The sequence below is a fragment of the Panthera pardus genome, unplaced genomic scaffold (assembly GCF_024362965.1).
Source record: "Panthera pardus isolate Hobbes unplaced genomic scaffold, ASM2436296v1 HiC_scaffold_17, whole genome shotgun sequence".
Lineage (NCBI taxonomy): Eukaryota > Metazoa > Chordata > Mammalia > Carnivora > Felidae > Panthera > Panthera pardus.
In genome coordinates this window covers 52,286,903-52,306,701 of record NW_026526732.1, presented here as the reverse complement: position 1 = coordinate 52,306,701, position 19,799 = coordinate 52,286,903, and the positions used below count along the sequence as shown (strand labels likewise).

The window sequence follows — 19,799 nt, the reverse complement described above, 5'->3', positions numbered from 1 at the left end:
GCTCTGAGCCATCAGTCCAGAGCCCGACGCGGGGCTCGAACTCGCAGACCGCGAGATCGTGACCTGAGCTGAAGTCGGACGCTTAACCGACTGAGCCACCCAGGCACCCCCAGACCAGTCTATTTGGTTTTCAGTATACTGTCATAGACCCGATAGATGTACCGAGAGACTTCAGCAGCTCTGCGCTTCAGTGCCAGTGTATAATTTCGGTGTCCTGGCTGGATATGTAGCTCAGCCAAAATCCAAATGCCATTAGTGAGCTTTAGGGATCGGTACAGCATGTCCAGCCCACATTCCTCTTGGCAATCATATAAAAATTATTGTTTTGCAATTTGCTGGAAACAGTGTCAGCCTTTAAATGACATTCCTTAAAGTTCATTGAGCCGAAGTTCATTTTCATTGGGGATATCCTTCCATGTTGCAAGGGAGACCTGGCACTCCATTTTGCCATCTTCTAGACAAAGCACATTGAGTAGGACGAGGCAGCTGAAGTAGAAGACATCAGTCTTGTTTTTCACAGCCACCTACAGGTGATTCAGAGGTTCCATCTTCATGACCGGGCCCAAGGTGTGGAGAGGCAAGGAGACATCAATACTCTGATTTGGCATCAGTGGTATATGGGTAGCCAGAGGAGTGCTGGGGATGACACCAAAGCTATTCTTGTTAAACTGGATTGCAAAGTCTGTCATGTGCTGCAGAGCTTTGTTGGTAAAGTTCATTTCCATATAGATGTGTCCTTGGCAGTGAATAAATGTTCCAGATGTCTCCCAAGCCTTTAGCTTTTATTTTACTTCAGGCAGCCAGGCAGTCTTAGAAGCCACCTATCCACCAGGTGCCATGCCTATCCCCGTGGGGAGCTCAAATAGGTCATTCAGACCACTGTTGACCAAAACAGGAATAGGAGAAGAAGCAAAGGTTGTGGGCACTGATGATGGGATGGAGGGTTGTCCCACCGGACTATGTAGTCCTCCTCCTAACAGGTTTACTCTCATGTGCCTGGAGGACACCTGTGGCACATTGACTGGGGAACCAAGGTCAAGGATTATTGGAATCCTGTGTTGCGAAACTCAAGATTTGCTGTACCAGCTCGCTCCTGTGTTTCTGATGGTTTCTTGAGAAACAGCCTCACTATGGCATCAAGCAGAGTGAACTGCACCCGGGTGCTTTTCATCATGAAAACTCTCCAGGAAGCTCTCCTGTAACTCATCTGTTGTCAGTTCTCTCAGCTTATTCTCCCACAATCCAAATTGTAGCTGCTCAAGCAACTGGTTCATCCAGTGAGTCTAAAGTTCATGCACAGAGTGGTAATGATACTTTCATACTTGTTGGGTATTTGTGGAACATGTCCCTGATGACAACAGTTACCTTTTGGACTACATAATTTACTTTGGTCTGGATGCAATCAAGCAATGTGCTCACACGGCACTCAGCAGATGTCTCCACTTTGATGGCACGCCGTACAGTCGCCCACACAGCTTTGCAAACAAAGTTAACATCCCCTTCTTTGGCATATTCCTTGAATTCTGCCAGAACCTGAGCAGTGTTGGCTTCAGCATATTGTAGTAGTCAGAGTCCTTGGGTAACGACTCTAGAAACTTCATTAGGACTCTTGACACTGAAAGCACCAATGCTGAGTTGGCACGAGATAGCTGGGGAGTTTAACATGCTCACACAGCTGCTCTGAGCCTCCCGGTCATCTTTAGGGTTGTAATTAGGCAGTCCAAGATGAAAATCTGGCCCCATTCAGTGCACTTACTTGTGCTGTCAGCCGCTTATTCATGTTCTTTGGGTTCAGATCAAGTAGGTTGCTGTTTGGGTGAGATTCACTGATTTCCGATAATGCTGCTGTAGCATTAGCCACCACCATTGGTGGTGAATCTGCTATTTGAATCTGCTATGAGGTCCAGCAGAGAATCCGGAAATCCCTGATCTTCCACCATTTGGGCATTGATATCATGGTGTTCTGCCACACAGACTGCTGCTTGTTTTCTAAACATGCGGATCTTCATCCTTCAAGCACTTGCGGAGGGACTCGCAGGGATCTTCTATAATTTTGTCCACCCAGGTGCACCCCATGATCCTGACTGTGAAAGCCCGAATTAGACGATTGGAATCTTCACAGTCCTTCACGAAGCTGTGGACAGCCATGATGGTCATGTCTGGCTGACTGCTGGCATAGTTCATCAAATAGAGATACACAAGCTTCTTTAATTCCACATTGTCCGTTTGCATAGTTTACTACATCTGGAAAGAGAGAGCTAATATCCTGGGCCATAGTCATGGAAACAGTCGCTTTCTTCATAGCCTCCTTCCTTTTTTCTTTCTTTTCATTGTTGACTTTAGCCTTCAACTCAAAGACTTCTCCTCTTTTATTGGTTGTGAAATACTTGGAGTCAGTGATGGTGTTGGATCTTTAATGTGCACCGGAGGCAAGGGTGGGAGCGTGGTGGCCAAAGAGCACAGTCCGAGTGGTGTTATAATGGTTTCCTGCACATCACCAAATATAAGTGTCTCTAAAGGTTTTGTTATATGTTGTCAAATTGCTATCCAAAAGAATCCTAACTCATACTGCCACCACCACATGTAAAAGTCCTATTTCTCTTTACCCAAGATCTGTATGATTGTTTTTCCTTTATTTATTTGATAGTAAAAATATATCTCTTTATTTTTATTTTTTCTTGTAGACCACTAGTGAGGTTGAAGGTTTTTCCATAAATTTGTGACGATTCTTTTGCAGACTGTATCTTATTTATACATTGGTATATTAGTATTAATAATCTTAAGGATCTACTAATAAGGTTGGTATTGTTAGAGCTACTTCAGACAGACTACAGAGGAAGAAAGTAGGCATTAACTGTATTAAAAGCATAAAAAGGAAAATGAACTTTAGAAAGACAGATGAGAATATCTCAGAACTGAAATGCAGACATATTCAAACTTACTTGAGCCATAGGATGATAGAAATCTAATTAGACTAAAATTCTGTAGTGTTAGAGTTATATCTTGCTCTATCACTTGATTGGCTTCTAGTAGGGTATATAGCTAAATATTTAACTTCTCTTATTTGTGAAGGGAAAATATTATTGTCCCTTAATTACCTGGGGTGGGAAGCAGTAGTGGTAATGGTGATAATCGCAGTAAAGATTTATTTTACCATAGATGACGTGGAAAAGGAAGAGAGCATGAATTCCTGTCCCAGAAACAAGACTATGGCCAAATGAGTTGGGGATTGGTGCTTACACAGATATCACAGGAAGGACCGGGGATCTCCCTTTCTTCTCTGCCTCCCCCTCCCTTCCTCCAAACCCATAATGCAATGTCGTTGGTATAGACATAACTCTCCAACAAAATAGAATTACATTCTAGATAAATTTTTATGATTGAGATGGGGATTTTTAACATCAGATATGTTGGTATAAATTTTATATGAGCCTTATAAAGTCTCATTTTAAAAATCCCTTACAGAACACTGTTCTGTATGTCAAAGAGATGAGAGATAAAATAACTCATGGGATTTGAACCTGTGATTTCAGAGATTCTACTCCAAAGCTGCTTTTCTGTCATCAAGCTTTCTCCTCTGGCTAAGAACATATTTTAATACTGAAAAAACTATGCAAATGAGCTAATAGCCAAGGTGGATGTTTCTATTTAGCATATCATGAGGATGAGTTGAACACCTATATCCTTAGTTTGTGTGAAAAGTATGTTTAATGACAAATCTCTTTCTGTTCCCCAAAAGAAGTTCTCTTTAATCTTCAGCTGGAAAATTAAAGTGTCAACTTTATCCACTAGGATGTACCCCTTAAAAAATTGGCTAATACTTTTATATATTTTATGATTATTCATGCAAGTCATAGGCCATAAACTGATTAATGATCTAGCTCTCTTTTATAAATTTGCTAGATTATTGCTAAAACTAATTTCACCATTTATCATGCTATAGCACCCCCACTTAAGGAAAAATTGATTTGAGTTCATATAGATAGATTTCTTTCCTTAAGTTCCCAAAGACCACTGAAGACTACATTTATATATATACTACTACATACTTCCATCACTTTTTTTTTTTTTTTTTTTTTTGAGAGAGAGGGAGAGCAAGCCAGGGAGGGGGACAGAAGGAGAGAGAGACACACACACAGAGAGAGAGAATCTCAAGTAGGCTCCATGCTTAGCACAGAGCCTAATATGGGCCTCAATCCCACGACCCTGAGATCATGACCTGAGCCAAAATCAAGAGTCAGACACTCAACCAACTGGTCAGTCACCCAGGCGTCCCACTTTCATGACTTTTTGAAGCAGTGTATTCACATGCTAGTAGATATTCTTACTTTTCTTACCAAGGAAACATACATAGTGATTTATGAAGTAGAAATGTATTATTTTAAACTTGAGAAACAAAACTGTCTTTCCTGAGAATAGCATTTTCAAAATAATAGCTAGATTTTATATAATTCTTCTTAGTCTCTTCTTTTTTAAATTACTTAATAGTTTATATAATTTGATAAGCTAAAGCCATGTCTTACCTATTACCGAAAACAAAAAGGAAATGGTTTCTAAGCTTCTGAACGTGTGATGTACATATATTTTTAAGATCTTAGAATTTAAGACTAAAGTTTGATATCTTGGCCAGAGAGACTGTTAATAACGTAATGACAGAATGCTAAATTCATCCTATAAGAATACTTTTTACTCGACTGAAGTCATGCATGGTCCCCCCTGAGATTTGGGTTAATTGTTCTAAAAGGAACATAGCTCAGGAAAGAGGGATTTGGTCCTAAGTTAAAGAGACCATTTCAACATCTAGGAAGGAAAATGTGAAATGAGTGTATTTGTATAGTAATAAAATAAACTATAAATGACAAAAATGGAGTCCATAATATGTACTTTCTTCCTTTTCAGGTTATGCATTAGACCCTTCATTAGATAATCACCAAGTGTCTACTAAATATATTGGTTCTGTAGAAGAAGCTGAAAAAAATCAAGGTAATTTATTCAAATTTATTTAAAATATTTAATATCAAGTATATATGTATGTGTCTATATCTATGTATACATACACTTATGATTACTGTCTTGCAAATTGACTTTCAGCAGTAAGAAAAAACTAGTGTTTTATTAGGTTGGTTTTATTTTAAGCTGAGACAACACAGTGATATATTTTAGAGCAGTATCATTTAGAACTATTATAGTTTAGAGCTTGTTTTTGCCACTCAACTAGGTGTGCAACCTTGTAGGGAAGATGTTGGTACCTATTATTCTGGGTTGTGATGAGCACTAGGCACAGTGCCAACCATGTAGAAATCATTCAATAAATTATAATTAATGTGTAGCTAATCTTGGCAATTTATTTCTCAACACTAACGTCAAGCTCCGTTTTTACAGAGCAGAACAAATTTTATTATACATTGTCTGTAAAGATTATCTTTAAAGGTTTGAAGGCTGAGTTTGAATATGTGTTTTAGAATATATATTTGTGCAAATTTTCATTTTGTACTTACAAGACAAAGTGTCATATTCTAAATGCTAACTTCTCACAAAGCTCATCATTGGAATCTTACCCATAAAATATGCTCATTAGAAAAAGAATATGGTTGTATGAGGACTTCTAGTTAGTAGCTACAGACCCTATATCATATCATCCAGCTACATTATTGTTAAAATAGAATTTTAACAAGCTTTTGTTGTAACATGCAACCTGAAGGAAACTGATTTGAATTAATATAGGTAAGCTTTTTTAAGTTAGACCTCTACAAGCCGTATCTTTTATGTAGTTAGATTGCGACTGTGACCCATAAACCTTTTCCAATTTAGTGCCAGCACCCAGAGTGCCACCTCCTACTGATCAAATCAGAACCTCAACCAGAAACACCCTCTTTCCTCCTTTCTTTTTAATTCTAAGATTTATGATTTAGAGGTCAAGTTTAGATTGAGATCACTTGGAAGAATACCAGATTCTTGTGAAACCTTGTTTAATTAATATTGTTGAATTACAAGTGAATCAAAATTATTAATTTCCTAATGTAATTTAACCTAATTCAGTTTTTAAATGATAAATTTTAATTTATTCTTGCTTTCAAAAGTAGCTTTATCATTATTTAGCAATATTAAATTGCTGGATTTCTTTCAAAAAGTGGTAAAATCTACTGATTCATTAAAAGGATTGTGTATCATTGTAGGATTACATAGCTGAGTCTTTTCTTTAAATAGATGAGGATTTGCAAAATATTGGGAACAGTAGGAAGCTTCTCTTCCCAGAAGGTTGAGTCTCTTTTTGTATACCATGAGTTGGTCTATCTGGCAGATTCATATAGATTTTATTTTGTGTTTTTAAATAAATCTTTGGTCACTTGAACAATCACTTTTCTTTAGCCATACAAAGTAAAAACATATATGCTCTATATATGTATTTATATAAATGCTGTTTCTTTAAAAAATATCCATGTTTGTAATCTCTTTTTTAATGTAGGTTTAACTGTGTTTGAAACTGGTCAGAAAAAAATAGAAAAAAGAAAAAAGTTTAAAGAAAATGATGCATCTAATATTGATGGTTTCTTGGGACCATGGGCAAAATATGTGGATGAAAAAGATGTAGCCAAACCCTCAGAAGTAAGTTTTGATGTTTTTCATTGCCAATTCAGGTAGATGCTGTGTGTCTATGAAGGATATCTATGTTAATAAACTTGAGATTTCCTTAGAGAACCAAATGATGACTCATTAGAATTTCCCTGCCATGGCTGAGAAAATACACTAAGATTTTTAAATTTTTCTTGGGAATATTTTTTTAAGTTTATTTATTTATTTTGAGGGAGAGAGAGAGAGCATGAGCAGGCAAGTGGCAGAGAGGGAGAGAGAGAATCCCAAGCAGTCTCTGCACTATCAGCACAGAACCTGACTTACGGGGCTCCATTCCACAAACTCTGAGATCATGACGTGAGCCGAGATCAAGACTCAGACGCTCAACCGACTGAGCCACCCAGGTGCCCTGGGAATATTTTTATTTATCCTTTTTCTGATATATTTTCTTCCGTATTTTTTTAAATACCTTTTTGGTTTTTTATTTTATTTCATTTTTGTTGAGATAGACAGAGCATGAGTGGGGAAGGGGTAGAGAGAGAGGGAGACCCAGAATCCGAAGCAGGCTCCAGGCTGCGAGCTGTCAGCACAGAGCCCGACAGGGGGCTTGAAATCATGAGCCATGAGATCATGATCCGAGCCGAAGTCGGACGCCTAACCAGCTGAACCACCTGGGCACCCTGATTTTCTTCCATATTTTTAATTAAAATACAATATTGAACAATTTTTAAGAAAAGTTAAAATTTAATAAAAGTTGATAATGCTGTTAAACTATTGTGGTAGGTGTTCTTCTGATACTAGATATTCAGAGAGTAATGTGAGTATCTAGAATACTAAATTATTAGCCTTTCTATGATTTTAGGATTGATGATGGGTTTTATTTATTAACATATTTAAAAATTTTAATAATTATCTATATTTTAAAATAATAATACCATGAAGTTTATAAAATAAAACTATAGACCCCTATCTGCCCCTTCCCCCTTCCAAATCCTACTGTCTCTATGGGCCAGTGACTCTTGTAGGTCTTAGGGATATAGCAGTGGACAAGATCAAGAAAATCCTGTCCTCATGAAGCTTATGTTCTAGCTGTATCTTTCATCTATGTATCTCAATTATATACATATGCTGCTTTTTATTTACATTAGACATCATCTGTTGACGTCTTTGTTATTATAGATAGGGACTTATTACTACCCCACCTTCCTTCCACTGCTTCTCCCATAAAAGTTGTCACAGATCTGTAGTCATTGCTTATATGCTTATGGCTTAGTAAAAGCTGTCATTACTAGAGAACAACATTATGTCCTAAAACTGAGTTTCCTTTACAGTAGTAGATTTTCTAATTGCTTTGTCTTTTCACTTACATAATTAGCATAACACATTAAATTTGCTTCTAGGTGTTCCAGAAGGATGGGTTTTGTATAAAATGATTTTAAAAGTATCAACTAGTACCTTTTATTTGTTAATGTCATTTTGTAATCCGTCAAAGAGTTGAGATTGTTATCCGAGAGACATACTTATAGCTATTGCTTCACCAAAAAGTGGACCTCATCATAAAGTATTTATAATCAGCCTTGGGCAAGGTGGGGTTCTAAAGCATCCATTTTAAAGTTCACTTCTTAATTTCCTTAGGAAGAACAAAAAGAATTAGATGAAATCACGGCCAAGAGGCAGAAAAAAGGCAAACAGGAAGAAGAGAAACCTGGGGAGGAGAAGACAATCTTACATGGTAATATATTTTTTATGCTTCTTCATTTTTATGATAAACTTTCAGATATCTACTCTGTTCTCTGTTCATATAGTATCAATTGCCCTTAGTAATCAGCTGCTGTGCTTCACTGTATTAAGAATAATTGTATTTGTTCGCATCTCGAAGAAATTATACCAGACTCTTCTGTATTCTAATAAAGGAGAGAAAATAGCATGATTAATGATTGCCACAGATGATTCTTCAAAGTGCTAGTGAATTTTTAAAAATGGCAGATAGGGGCGCCTGGGTGGCTCAGTCGGTTGAATGTCCGACTTCAGCTCAGGTCATGATCTCACAGACCGTGAGCTCGAGCCCCACGTCGGGCTCTGGGCTGATGGCTCAGAGTCTGGAGCCTGCTTCCGGTTCTGTGTCTCCCTCTCTGTCTGCCCCTCCCCCGTTCATGCTCTGTCTCTCTCTGTCTCGAAAATAAACGTAAAAAAAAAAAAAAAAAAAAAAAAATTAAAAATGGCAGATAAAGAAGAGGTCTGAATTGTCCACAATCTATTGTTTCCTCAGAACAGACTCTTGCTCCAGTCATTTTAACTTTTTGTTTTTAACCCAAGCCAGATACTCTCCAGATATCCTCCTCATTCATAATTGTTACTAAATTATACTTTACAAGAAAAACTTTTTTTTTCATGTGAATGGACTGGAGATTAAAATTCTTATACTAATTTTGATACGTGGAAGGAAATGCCTATTTCCTTTACATCAGGAACTATAGTCCAAAATGAATTATAAGTATTCTCAAATGTACCTGGTTCATTAATAATTAGTTACCTTTGGAAAATTATGTAGTGATTAGCAAACTGTAAGGAATAATTTAGTACTGATGTATTGGTTATTCTAACATTGATCACATATCAAATATTTAGGTTTGATGAGGCCATATTCAATTTCTCAAACTCCCGTTTTCTGGAGTTTTCTCTCCAAGGAGTCTGTTGAGTACTGTGGTGCTTGCAGCCATAATAAATGTAACAGCCCACATCTATTGAGGACTATTCTGTGCCAGGCATGCCGCTAAATGTTTTATATATACTATGCCATTTAAGTGCCACCAGTGACTTCACTGTAAACTTTATGTTGAAAGTGGAGAAGAGAATGGAATAGGAACCTGGAAGGGCATAAAAGAGGAAAACAGGGAAAAAGGGTAGTTGATATTTTTAACTTCTTTTTTTATCCTGGTTTGCTTCTGAGTCTTTGCCAGTGACTCACAAGGCTCAAGTATTATCTTTTCTTCCCTCGCTGTAATTATGCTGCAGTGAAGTCTTTTTTATATCATTAAAATGTATAACTAAATAAAAGAAGTATAGATCTTATTTAAAGGTCTGATAGTCTCTGGGTATTTAGAAATTTCAAAGTATTACCTCTAATTGTAAACAATAGCAGTGACTTCAAGAACTAAATTTTAGCTGACTCTTGGTCTTAACTTCATCAGAATGTTAGTACCTAAACCTTAATAGGGAACAATATCCCTATGAATAGAATGTTATCAGGGGTGCCTGGGTGGCTCAGTCAGCTGGGTGTCCGACTTCAGTTCAGGCCATGATCTCACAGTCTGTGAGTTCGAGCCCCACGTCGGGCTCTGTGCTGACAGCTCAGAGCCTGGAGCCTGCTTCAGATTCTGTGTCTCCCTCTCTCTCTGCCCCTCCCCTGCTCATGCTCTGTCTCTCTCTGTCTCAAAAATAAATAAAAAAACGTTAAAAAAATTTTTTTTTAAATGTTATCATTTAAGGTTATAGATTTTATGACTGTAGCTTATATTTGTTCACTGCTTTCCTTTGTTTTCTTATTTCAGTTAAAGAAATGTATGACTACCAAGGCAGATCCTATCTTCACATACCTCAGGATGTTGGTGTTAATCTGCGGTCTACTGTGCCACCTGAGAAGTGTTATCTTCCCAAGAAACAAATTCATGTGTGGTCTGGACATACGAAGGTAAGCAAAGTGGTCATATGGATTGGCCATGACATCACATTCATAATTGGTGTCCTATCCCCTTATGGGTAACCCAAGCCTTTCCCCACATATTCCTGCCCAATCTGCTTTTTTCTGGAACCACAGCAGTGAATAATGGGTTGGTAGTGGCACTAAGACCTCAGTAATGTTGCCTTAGCTCTTGGGATTATCATGCTTAAGAGAAGATTAGATGGTTTCTGGTTTATAAACCATGATAATATTTAAACTGATGCAGAGACAAGATACTTGAAACTTTTGATGTTGATATTCTTGGTCATCTGCACTATTCCAACTGATAATTTTCCAGCTCCTAGCAAAGAGCAAAGGAACTGAATAAAAGTAGGAAGAGGAGAGAGAGCATTAGCAACTTGATTGACTAAGAATTCCCTGGGGTGAGAAAGTCAGTATTAAAGGTCAAAAAACAAATCTTCAAAAGCTTAGTGTCAATAAGGGCTGCTCTTGGACTACTAACAAAGGTTATTCTGGGGCATGATTTTTGGAATTAAGAAAAACAGTAAATTAGGTTGCTTAAAAATATATCATACTTTCCTTGTTTCACTTTAGCGGACATTAGACTCCTGATTGATAACTGTAATACCTTTTTATAGGGCGTCAGTGCTGTCAGATTGTTTCCTCTCTCTGGCCATTTATTGCTGTCTTGTTCCATGGACTGTAAAATTAAGGTGAGTTTTCAGTAACAGAGTAGGAGTGCTGCAATGCTAGTGCTTTGGTTAATGCTGTCTATTCGGTTAATTATAAATAAATTTGGGTTTGCTAGGCAACTAGAGGCTAATTATTTTCTCTTAGGCCCCGTGAATGCAGCCATTTATGAATTGCTTCCAAACATGTTGATTCAAATATGGCTCTGTGGTCCAACTGTCTAGGCTCATTTGTAAGCTTAGATAACTGATTAGGATGTAATCAATCACTTTGGCTTTAGATATATAAATATTTAATCACTAATAATGTATTTTTATAGGGGCTTTGGATACGTAACAAATATGAGTTCATTTGTTCCTCAGGACCTTATGAGGTAGAGAGGACACATGATAGAAATCCCATTTCAAAAAGTAGGTAACATAATTCATCCTTTTTCTTATAAATGCAAGTAGACACCAAGTAGCAGAACTGCTCCCAGCCTCTTCTCTCAGGTTGTACCGTCTTGGGAAGCTCCACTTTAAGGTTAAGTTTCAGCTATAGAGTATGTGGGGAAAAAGCTCAGTTGCCAGAGCATATCAACTTGAACATAGGAGAAGCCTTTTTAAAACTAAAATCTGAAAGAATAGTGCTCTTTTTTGTGTCTTCTGTGTCTGCATTATTATGATGGTCAAGACATATCAGCCCTCTAGTACTCTTGAGGCTTAGAAAGTTGAATCATTAAAATTGTACTCTGTGTAAACAACTCAATGATATGTGAAGGTAGCTTTTCTTGATGAGGGCAGTCATTTAGGCAACTGTCTCTACTCAATAGCTTAAAATGACAGGCTAACAGTTTGGAGTAAAAAAACCTTGTTTCCTTTAACTTTCACTTCATACAAACTATATTAAGATTAAGGTCTTTCTGACCAATTGAAAAAACATAGAGTTCAATTTACTTCATTTCCTAAGCATTTTTTAGGTACCTAATATGTCAACAGGCCAAGACTAAAAATATATTAAGACCCTCTCCATGGGGCGCCTGGGTGGCTTGGTCAGTTAAGCGTCTGACTTCGGCTCAGGTCATGATCTCACGGTCCGTGAGTTCAGTCCGTGAGTTCGAGCCCCGCGTCGGGCTCTGTGCTGACAGCTCAGAGCCTGGAGCCTGTTTCAGATTCTGTGTCTCCCTCTCTCTCTGCCCCTCCCCTGTTCATGCTCTGTCTCTCTCTGTCTCAAAAATAAATAAACGTTAAAAAAAATTTAAAAAGTTTAAAAAAGACCCTCTCCCTGCCCTTAGGGTGATCATTTCTTTATGATGTAAATGATGCTTATAGAACCTGGCATAAGGTGCTCTGTTTTCAAAGAGGAAGCACACTTCAGTAGGAGGGTAACTAAGTAAAGGGGATGGCGGGGGTGGGGAGTGTAGGGAGTGGAGCAGGTCCAAAAAGAGTGAATAGGATGCATAGGCATGGCGTGTGCTGAACACTGTAAGTTTGTGGTTTCTGGAGTCTCGAATCTGAGAGATACAGAGTGGCAACAGTCATAGGCCAAGGACCAGGTAGGTCCTGGAAGTCCTTTGCCTGGTATGCTGCGGGAACTGAGAGTTTATGCTGTTGGCACTGGGTGGCCAGGAAGTGCTGTTTTAGAACACTAGTAACATTACCAACAGTTTGATTTGAGGTAGGCAAGAATAAAGGTAGTTTTGAAGCTATTGTATTAATTCACTTTAGATGTGATGAGAATTATTAGCCTATTATAGTGTAGATCATCATTTCCATATAGATTCTATAATATTTTGTGGCTTCAGTAAGTTCCAAAAAAATGAAATACATTTGGTAAGGACCAAAATGTTATAAACATGGCAGTTTTTAATAGTATTTAATTCTTCCAGAAGTAGCTCATAATATTACATAAAAGTTTTCATCATAGAAAATATATCAAATACAGAAAAGAACAAGAAGTGAAAGTCACTTTTATTAGCTCCATCTATGTTTTCTTGATATTTTGGTGTATCTTTCAGTGTCAGATTTCAAATTTGTGTGTGTGTGTGTGTGTGTGTGTGTATGGTTCAAATGTTGCAACATAGACTAACAGCTCTAAGCAACATGTTCCCTTAAATATAATGCCTTTGGTTAAATCCCCTGTACACACATATATGCACACACATAGCCAGCATACGACTGTTGTTATTGATTGAAACTTGTCATTTTACCCAAGTCTTCTATTAAATTTAATTTCTCTGTGTTCTTTTCCCCCAGCTATGGGAGGTTTATGGAGACAGGCGCTGTCTACGAACATTTATTGGTAATACTTCTTTTATCTCTGGCTATAAATCTGTTTGGAAAGACCTTTTTTTTTTTTTTTAATGTTTATTTTTAAGAGAGAGAGAGAGAGAGAGAGAGAGAGAGACAGCATGAGCAGGGGAGGGGCAGAGAGAGAGGGAGACGAGAGACACAGACTGAAGCAGGCTGTCAGCACAGAGCCCGACACGGGGCTTGAACCCAGGAACCACAAGAACATGACCTGAGCCAAAGTCGGACGCTTAACGGACTGAGCCACCCAGGAGCCCCTGTTTGGAAAGACTTTTTTAAACTAAGATAACATCATTGACAGTAATTTTATTGTACCGATAATGAAGGAAAGTCTTCAAAAACTTGAGCTGAGTCTTGAAGAGGGACTAAGTCCTCCCAAACAGACAAAAAAGGGAACTGAGAAGAAAAGCAAAAGTGGTTTGAGAAAGCATGCTGCTTTGGGGCAGCCAGGTATATTTCGGAATTGCCAGGGTATGGGATATGGTGAGAGATGACAAGCAGACAAAGGAGTGTAACAAGAGGCAAGGCATGGAGGACCTTACACACTCTTAGTAGGGAGTGCAGAATCGGGGTGCCTGGGTGGCTCAGTTAAGCGTCCGACTTCGGCTCAGGTCATGATCTCACGATTTGTGAGTTCGAGCCCCGCATTGGGCTCTGTGCTGACAGCTCAGAGCCTGGAGCTTGTTTTGGATTCTGTGTCTCCCTCTCTCTTTCTGCCCCTCTGCCACATGTACGCCCACACTCACACTCTCGTGCTCTCTCTCTCTCTCGCTCTGTCTCTCAAAAATAAATAAACTAAATTTTTTAAAAATTAAAAAAAATGAGTGTAGAATCTATCCAGAGGACCTTGGAAAGCCATCCATTAAACAGCTTTTGCAGGAAATTAGCTTAAATAGATTTGAAGTTTATAGAGATCACAGTGACAGTATGGAAGATGTTTTGGTGGGGCAGGCCCACTGGCAGGGAAATGAATTACAGGGTTATTTCATTGGTCTAGATTAGAAATGCTAAGAGTCTGGACTAAAGCGGCGCATAGAGAGGAAAAACAATCAAGAGTTAAAAATCAGCAGGACTTAGTGGATGTAATTGATAAGAGTGCAGCAGGAATCTAGGGTGACTCCCAGCTGGCTGGGTGAATGGTTGTGCCATTCGCCAAGAGAGGGAACAGAAGAGGATGATGAGGTATCACTTGTTAAGTTTGAGCTGCCTTTGGGATATGGAGATGAAAATTTCCAGTAAGCAATTAGATGGCCAGATGTTGAGCTTTGAAGAGAAGTTAGGAATTGACAGCTACAGCATACAAAAGGATAAGATTGAGTGAACTCCTTGAAGAAGAAAACAAGGCCAAAAAGAGAACAGCTTCGTGGCAAACCTTTCTGGCAGAGAATAGTTTACAGTCTTGGGCAGATTTCATATGAAGGCTGGTTATGTTTCCAGATTTAACTGTACATCATCGAAACACTGTTTGTGTAAATCGTAGTGGCTCTGGTTTTAGATTTAAGCGGGAGTCCATTCTGCAGGCTTTGTTATGATTTTAGGGCCTCACCCCACAAATAAATACTGCCCAAGGTGCCTATAGGAGGACTTGTGGGAAGGCTCTCAGCAGTGTACGGGGGAACAAAATGCCTCCTGTACATTTAGTGGATTTGGTCCCCATCTGTCTCCCCGCCGCTCCCTGGCAGTTTTTCAGTGGAAAACTGAAAATTACCTGCTTTCAGAAGATGGGACTCTTGCTGTAGAAAAGAATGCCTAATTACTGTAGCACATTGCCTGACTAGTTCACTGGTGGTGCTGGTTCAGGGCTGCTGTGTGTGGTTGACAATTTGTGCAGTGCACATTTTGCACAATTGTACTTGTCAGTCTTGGTCATGATGGGGTGGTAAAGAATAGGAAAGTTTCTGCTTTCATGTAGCCACATTTTATTTGTCTCTGTAACTTTCAGAAGAGTTGACTGGCCTGGCAGGATTGATTTCCAAGCAAAGCACTTTAAAATTAATATATTGTCAAAATGCTGTCTTAAAATAGAAATTGATATTTGTTTCAAAAAGGTTTATTAGTCTCGGAGATTCTGAATTCACTTCTGTGAAACTTGGTAATGTGATCACAGAAATCCACAGCTACTGAAGAAGGGCTGTGATTCCGTGAACTTGAGGGTCAGGTCACTTTGTTTCACTTAGTGAGTAATCTGGAGAGCGAACCTCCAATATGTCACTGGTCCCTTCTTTTTCGTTGGCAATAATTGGCCTGTTATGTTTCCTTAAATTCTTGACTGCTTAGTCATCAGTTATGTGTATTACATATTAAAAGATTGCTATGACCAACTTCAAAAAAAAAAAAAAAAGTTACCCCTTGTCTCTTGGTTCTTACCGAAATGTTATGCCTCAGAAACACCTAGGGAGCTTTTTGAAGGGGAAATAAAAAAACCTCCTACGTTCCCAAGCCCACACCTAACTGAACTCTGAGTCAGTAAGTCAGGGAATAGGATTCCAGAGATTTTGACTCACAGTGTGGCTTGAAAATGCTATTTCTCTTAACAGTGCTTGTGTTTTAAGAGATATTTCACCTCACCTCCATTTTTATTGTCTCCACCTTTAGGTCACAGTAAAGCTGTTAGGGACATCTGCTTTAATACTGCAGGAACACAGTTCCTCAGTGCAGCTTATGACAGGTATCTTAAGCTCTGGGACACTGAGACAGGTAAGAGCTCACTGATACTAATCCATATTTATCTTATACATTAGCATTGGTAAATGAAATAGTGTGAGTGGTCTTCTGTGGCAGATGATGCCATCTGTAACTGCTGATTCTCATACCACCATCAGCTAATATCATAAAAGGTAGAGTTGAAACTCAGCTACGTAAGTAGTTTTACTATGAAACTTTGTTTCCATCAAATACAATTTATAAAGCAAACGTGCTGATAGACCAGCAAATCTGAAATCTTCCATAGACTATTTAATTGATCTTTTTGTTCTCTTCCATCACGTAGCACACGGCATTGCACATAATGGAAGCACAATAAATGTCTGATGAACAACATTAAATTTGATTGCCCACATTGATTAAGATAAGTCAGTTTACAGGCCCATAGGCGAGTTGGTTTTATATATTCACAAACATTAATTGCATCAGTACGTTGTGGCCAGTATGGTTTTGTATAACCATCTTTTGTCTTACTGAGTTTTAAGGGGAAAGGTAACAGCTCATATTTATTGAACACTGTTTACCAGGCATTGTGCTGTGCACTTATGCCCAGTATTGCATTCAATTCTTAAAATATCCCTATAATTATTCTTATCATTCCTATAGACGAAGAAACTGAAGCTTAAAGAGGTAACTTTTCCAGAGTCACACAGCTAGTAAATGGCCGAACTGGTTTCAGCCAAGGTCTAATGCCAAAGCCCATACTCTTAACCCACAGTGGCTCTCAACTCTGGCTACACATCATAATCATTTTATCTATTCTGCAATTGATGATTCACTTTTGAAAAATTTATTTTTAATCATTAAGAATCTGTGAAAAGGAACAATGTAGTTTATAGTAAAGAACAAGCAGGCTGCCCTTCCCCAAAATTTATTAAGCAGATGATCTCTAGATTTTAATCCCAGGGTTTATTTTACCTACCTTAACTTGAGTCTTTGGTTTTAGGACAGTGTATATCAAGGTTTACAAACCGAAAAGTGCCCTATTGTGTCAAATTTAATCCTGATGAAGATAAGCAAAATCTCTTTGTAGCTGGCATGTCTGATAAGAAGATTGTGCAGGTAAGTCTTTTCACAGTATTTTAGTAAGATTTCTACAGCTTATGTTGTATTAGGGGATGGAATAAAGAATATTAACTTGTTTAACGCTTGCTGCTCTTAGGGACTGCTAATGGGCTATTTTTAGTAGAAAACAGTCGGTCGTAAAAAACATTATGTTAGAGATTTTTTTCTTCTTCACTTTCCATAGGTCTGATAGCTCTTTATTTTCATAAATCTGCTCCACTTCTGTGTTTACCTCTTGTCTTGTTTGATGTACAGTGGGACATTCGAAGTGGAGAAATTGTGCAGGAGTATGACCGGCATTTGGGAGCCGTCAACACCATTGTTTTTGTTGATGAGAACAGGAGATTTGTGAGCACATCTGACGATAAGAGCCTCCGAGTTTGGGAATGGTGAGTTTCTGTTGGTAGAAAATCTGATTCATATATAAATAGCAAGCAGTTTAAAAATCTGTAGCCAAAGAAAGACCAGCCTTCGTACATACTATGCAACCATTTGAAGATTTTCACAACTGTGATCTCTGGCTTGCCAACCAAACTGTTGTAAATATTTAAGTATCCAGAATATGGAAATAAAAATTTAGACCTGCTACCTTTGATAGTCTTGGGACAGTCTAACCAAAGGCTATATGTTTGGAGTCATTTTTTCTTGTATTGCCGACAAGTTTATATTGTTTTGACTTACATTCGTTAGGTGCTTTGCAAAATGACCGATGACACATAGGGCCCACAAATGTATAGACTGTATTGTTCACGGCTGGGATTGAGCATTAGATCCTGGCCTCAGAGCCAACCCAAAGAAAATATTTTAAAACATCTTGATTTTTTAAATGTCTGTATTATCATTCGGTACTGAAAATTGCCCCATGTCATCACCCATCGTGTCCTGCTATTCATAGCCCATAATGGTAGAAAGCAGATGTTTTATTTGGAGAATATATTGGTTAATTTTGCTTTCCCAGAAAGGGAAAAAAAAAAACCAAAAACCAAAACACTTTTCTAAAGTCAAGAAATACTAACGCTAGTTTCACTCAGTATCATAGGTCATGTTTTATAATTTCCTTACAAAGAAATGCGTAATAATCTTTTTGTTAAAATGAATGTTTGGATGGAGCCCAGGTTGTTTTCATAGTCAGTTAGGAAGCACAGCTTAACCGTGGTTATGGCCTTGCAGGGACTAGAAAATGTGACTTCTCACCACAGAAGTTGTTCTGCTTTAAGAAGTGGGAAGCCCTGAACTACAGCCAGTAGTTTCCTCCTGAAACTGAAAACGGAGTCCCTTTGGGGAGCTGAGCAGGTCCCTAGCCTCTGTCAGGGAAATTTGAGTAATTGAAGGTTTCCTGTAATTTAACTACAATTTCTCCCACACTCACCACCAGTACACCCCTTCAAATCACCCCCATTTCATGGGGAGCTGACTTTATACTTTATGTATAGTTTTATGTCATCCTTAAAGTACATGCTTTGAGACCCTCTTATAACTAAGATCTTTCTGTGGAAGTGATGTTACACGCACAGAATCTGACAATTCGATTATACTTAAACTTTCAGATGTTTCTATCTTCAGAGAGTATTTCAGCTTTGTTTTAAAATGTGGATGGTATAAAAGAAATGGGTAAATATTTAAATGATGCACCAGTTACAGGGCTCTAAGAACACTTGTGTGTGTTTTCTAAATGACAGCATTGGTCAGCACATATTTTGATTACATTAAGGGGTGAGCTCAGCATGTTTCTTGTTTTCCCTTCTCAGAGCTGAAGAAATGCTCCTAAGAGTCCTACTACTGTTTCATTATAAATGATGACATCCTTAGACTTACTTCAGTTTAATCCCCATTTGCTAGTGGAGCCTTCCTCACCAATCCTCACACGAGGATAAGTGCCTCCCATCTGTGACCCCACATAATGCTTTGCTTCCCGCCGCTTTTCAGTGCTTGCGTATTTGTTCCTCTTCCCTGACAAGTTCCCGACCGAGAGAGACCTATGTCAGCCGTGCTCACGGTGTGTCCCCAGTGCCAGCACAGTGCCTGGCATGCCGTATGCACTGAGGGTCTAAGGGCGTCGTTACTGTCATAGTGATTGATGACGCTGCATCTATTGAGCCCTTTCTGTGTGCCAAGCATCCCAAGCATTTTGTGTGAGCTCTTTCATTTCATGTGCAAAGTAGTTTTCTGGAATAGATATATTTGCTATCCCTGTTTTTATAGATGAGGAAACTAGTATAGGTTAAGTAATTTACCCCAGGTTCCATGACACATGAAAGGCCAGAATTCAAACCTGTGTTAAACTTATTCCAAAGCTTAAGGGTTTTTTTCTCCAGCTCTATTAAGATAGAATTGACAAATAAAATTGTAATATATTTAAAGTTTATAACATAACGATTTGATATATGTATACCTTGTGAAAGGATTCCTACCAAGTTAGCCCATCTACCACTTTACAGTATTTTAATATTTACCTTTTTTGTTTGGTAAGAACACTTAGGTTCTATCTACTCTCTTAACAAATTTCAATTATACAATAACTATAATCACCATGTTACACATTAGCTCTTCAGACCCTATTCATCTTACAACTAAAAGTCTGTACCCTTTTACCAGCCTCGTGTAGTTCCCTATCCTGATCCAACCCTCTGGCAGCCACCAATCTACTCTATTTCTATAAGAGTTTGACTCTTGTTTCTTTTTGTTTTTTTTTCTTTTTTAAGATTACACATATAAATGATAATATGTAGTATTTGTCTTTGTCTGGCCTATTTCACTTAGTGTAATGCTGTCCAGGTTCATCCATGTTGTTGCAAATG

The 19,799-nt window shown here is 38.3% G+C and overlaps 2 protein-coding genes and 1 pseudogene across 4 annotated transcripts in view; 1 reads left to right on the top strand and 2 right to left on the bottom strand.

Moving 5' to 3' along the window:
• Positions 1–19,799, bottom strand: part of METTL24 (methyltransferase like 24) — a 170,255-nt gene that overhangs the window by 24,091 nt on the left and 126,365 nt on the right. The gene's annotated exons all lie outside the window — the stretch shown is intronic.
• Positions 1–19,799, top strand: part of CDC40 (cell division cycle 40) — a 60,054-nt gene that overhangs the window by 26,284 nt on the left and 13,971 nt on the right. Inside the window, exons 4-12 of the mRNA XM_019443064.2 lie at positions 4,900–4,983; positions 6,467–6,606; positions 8,209–8,305; positions 10,125–10,264; positions 10,894–10,968; positions 13,180–13,225; positions 15,829–15,930; positions 16,883–16,998; positions 17,257–17,390. Of these exons, the coding sequence (XP_019298609.1) occupies positions 4,900–4,983; positions 6,467–6,606; positions 8,209–8,305; positions 10,125–10,264; positions 10,894–10,968; positions 13,180–13,225; positions 15,829–15,930; positions 16,883–16,998; positions 17,257–17,390 (934 nt within the window). The remainder of the gene's footprint in view (positions 1–4,899; positions 4,984–6,466; positions 6,607–8,208; positions 8,306–10,124; positions 10,265–10,893; positions 10,969–13,179; positions 13,226–15,828; positions 15,931–16,882; positions 16,999–17,256; positions 17,391–19,799) is intronic.
• On the bottom strand, positions 116–3,580 carry LOC128777659 (AP-2 complex subunit beta-like; annotated as a pseudogene).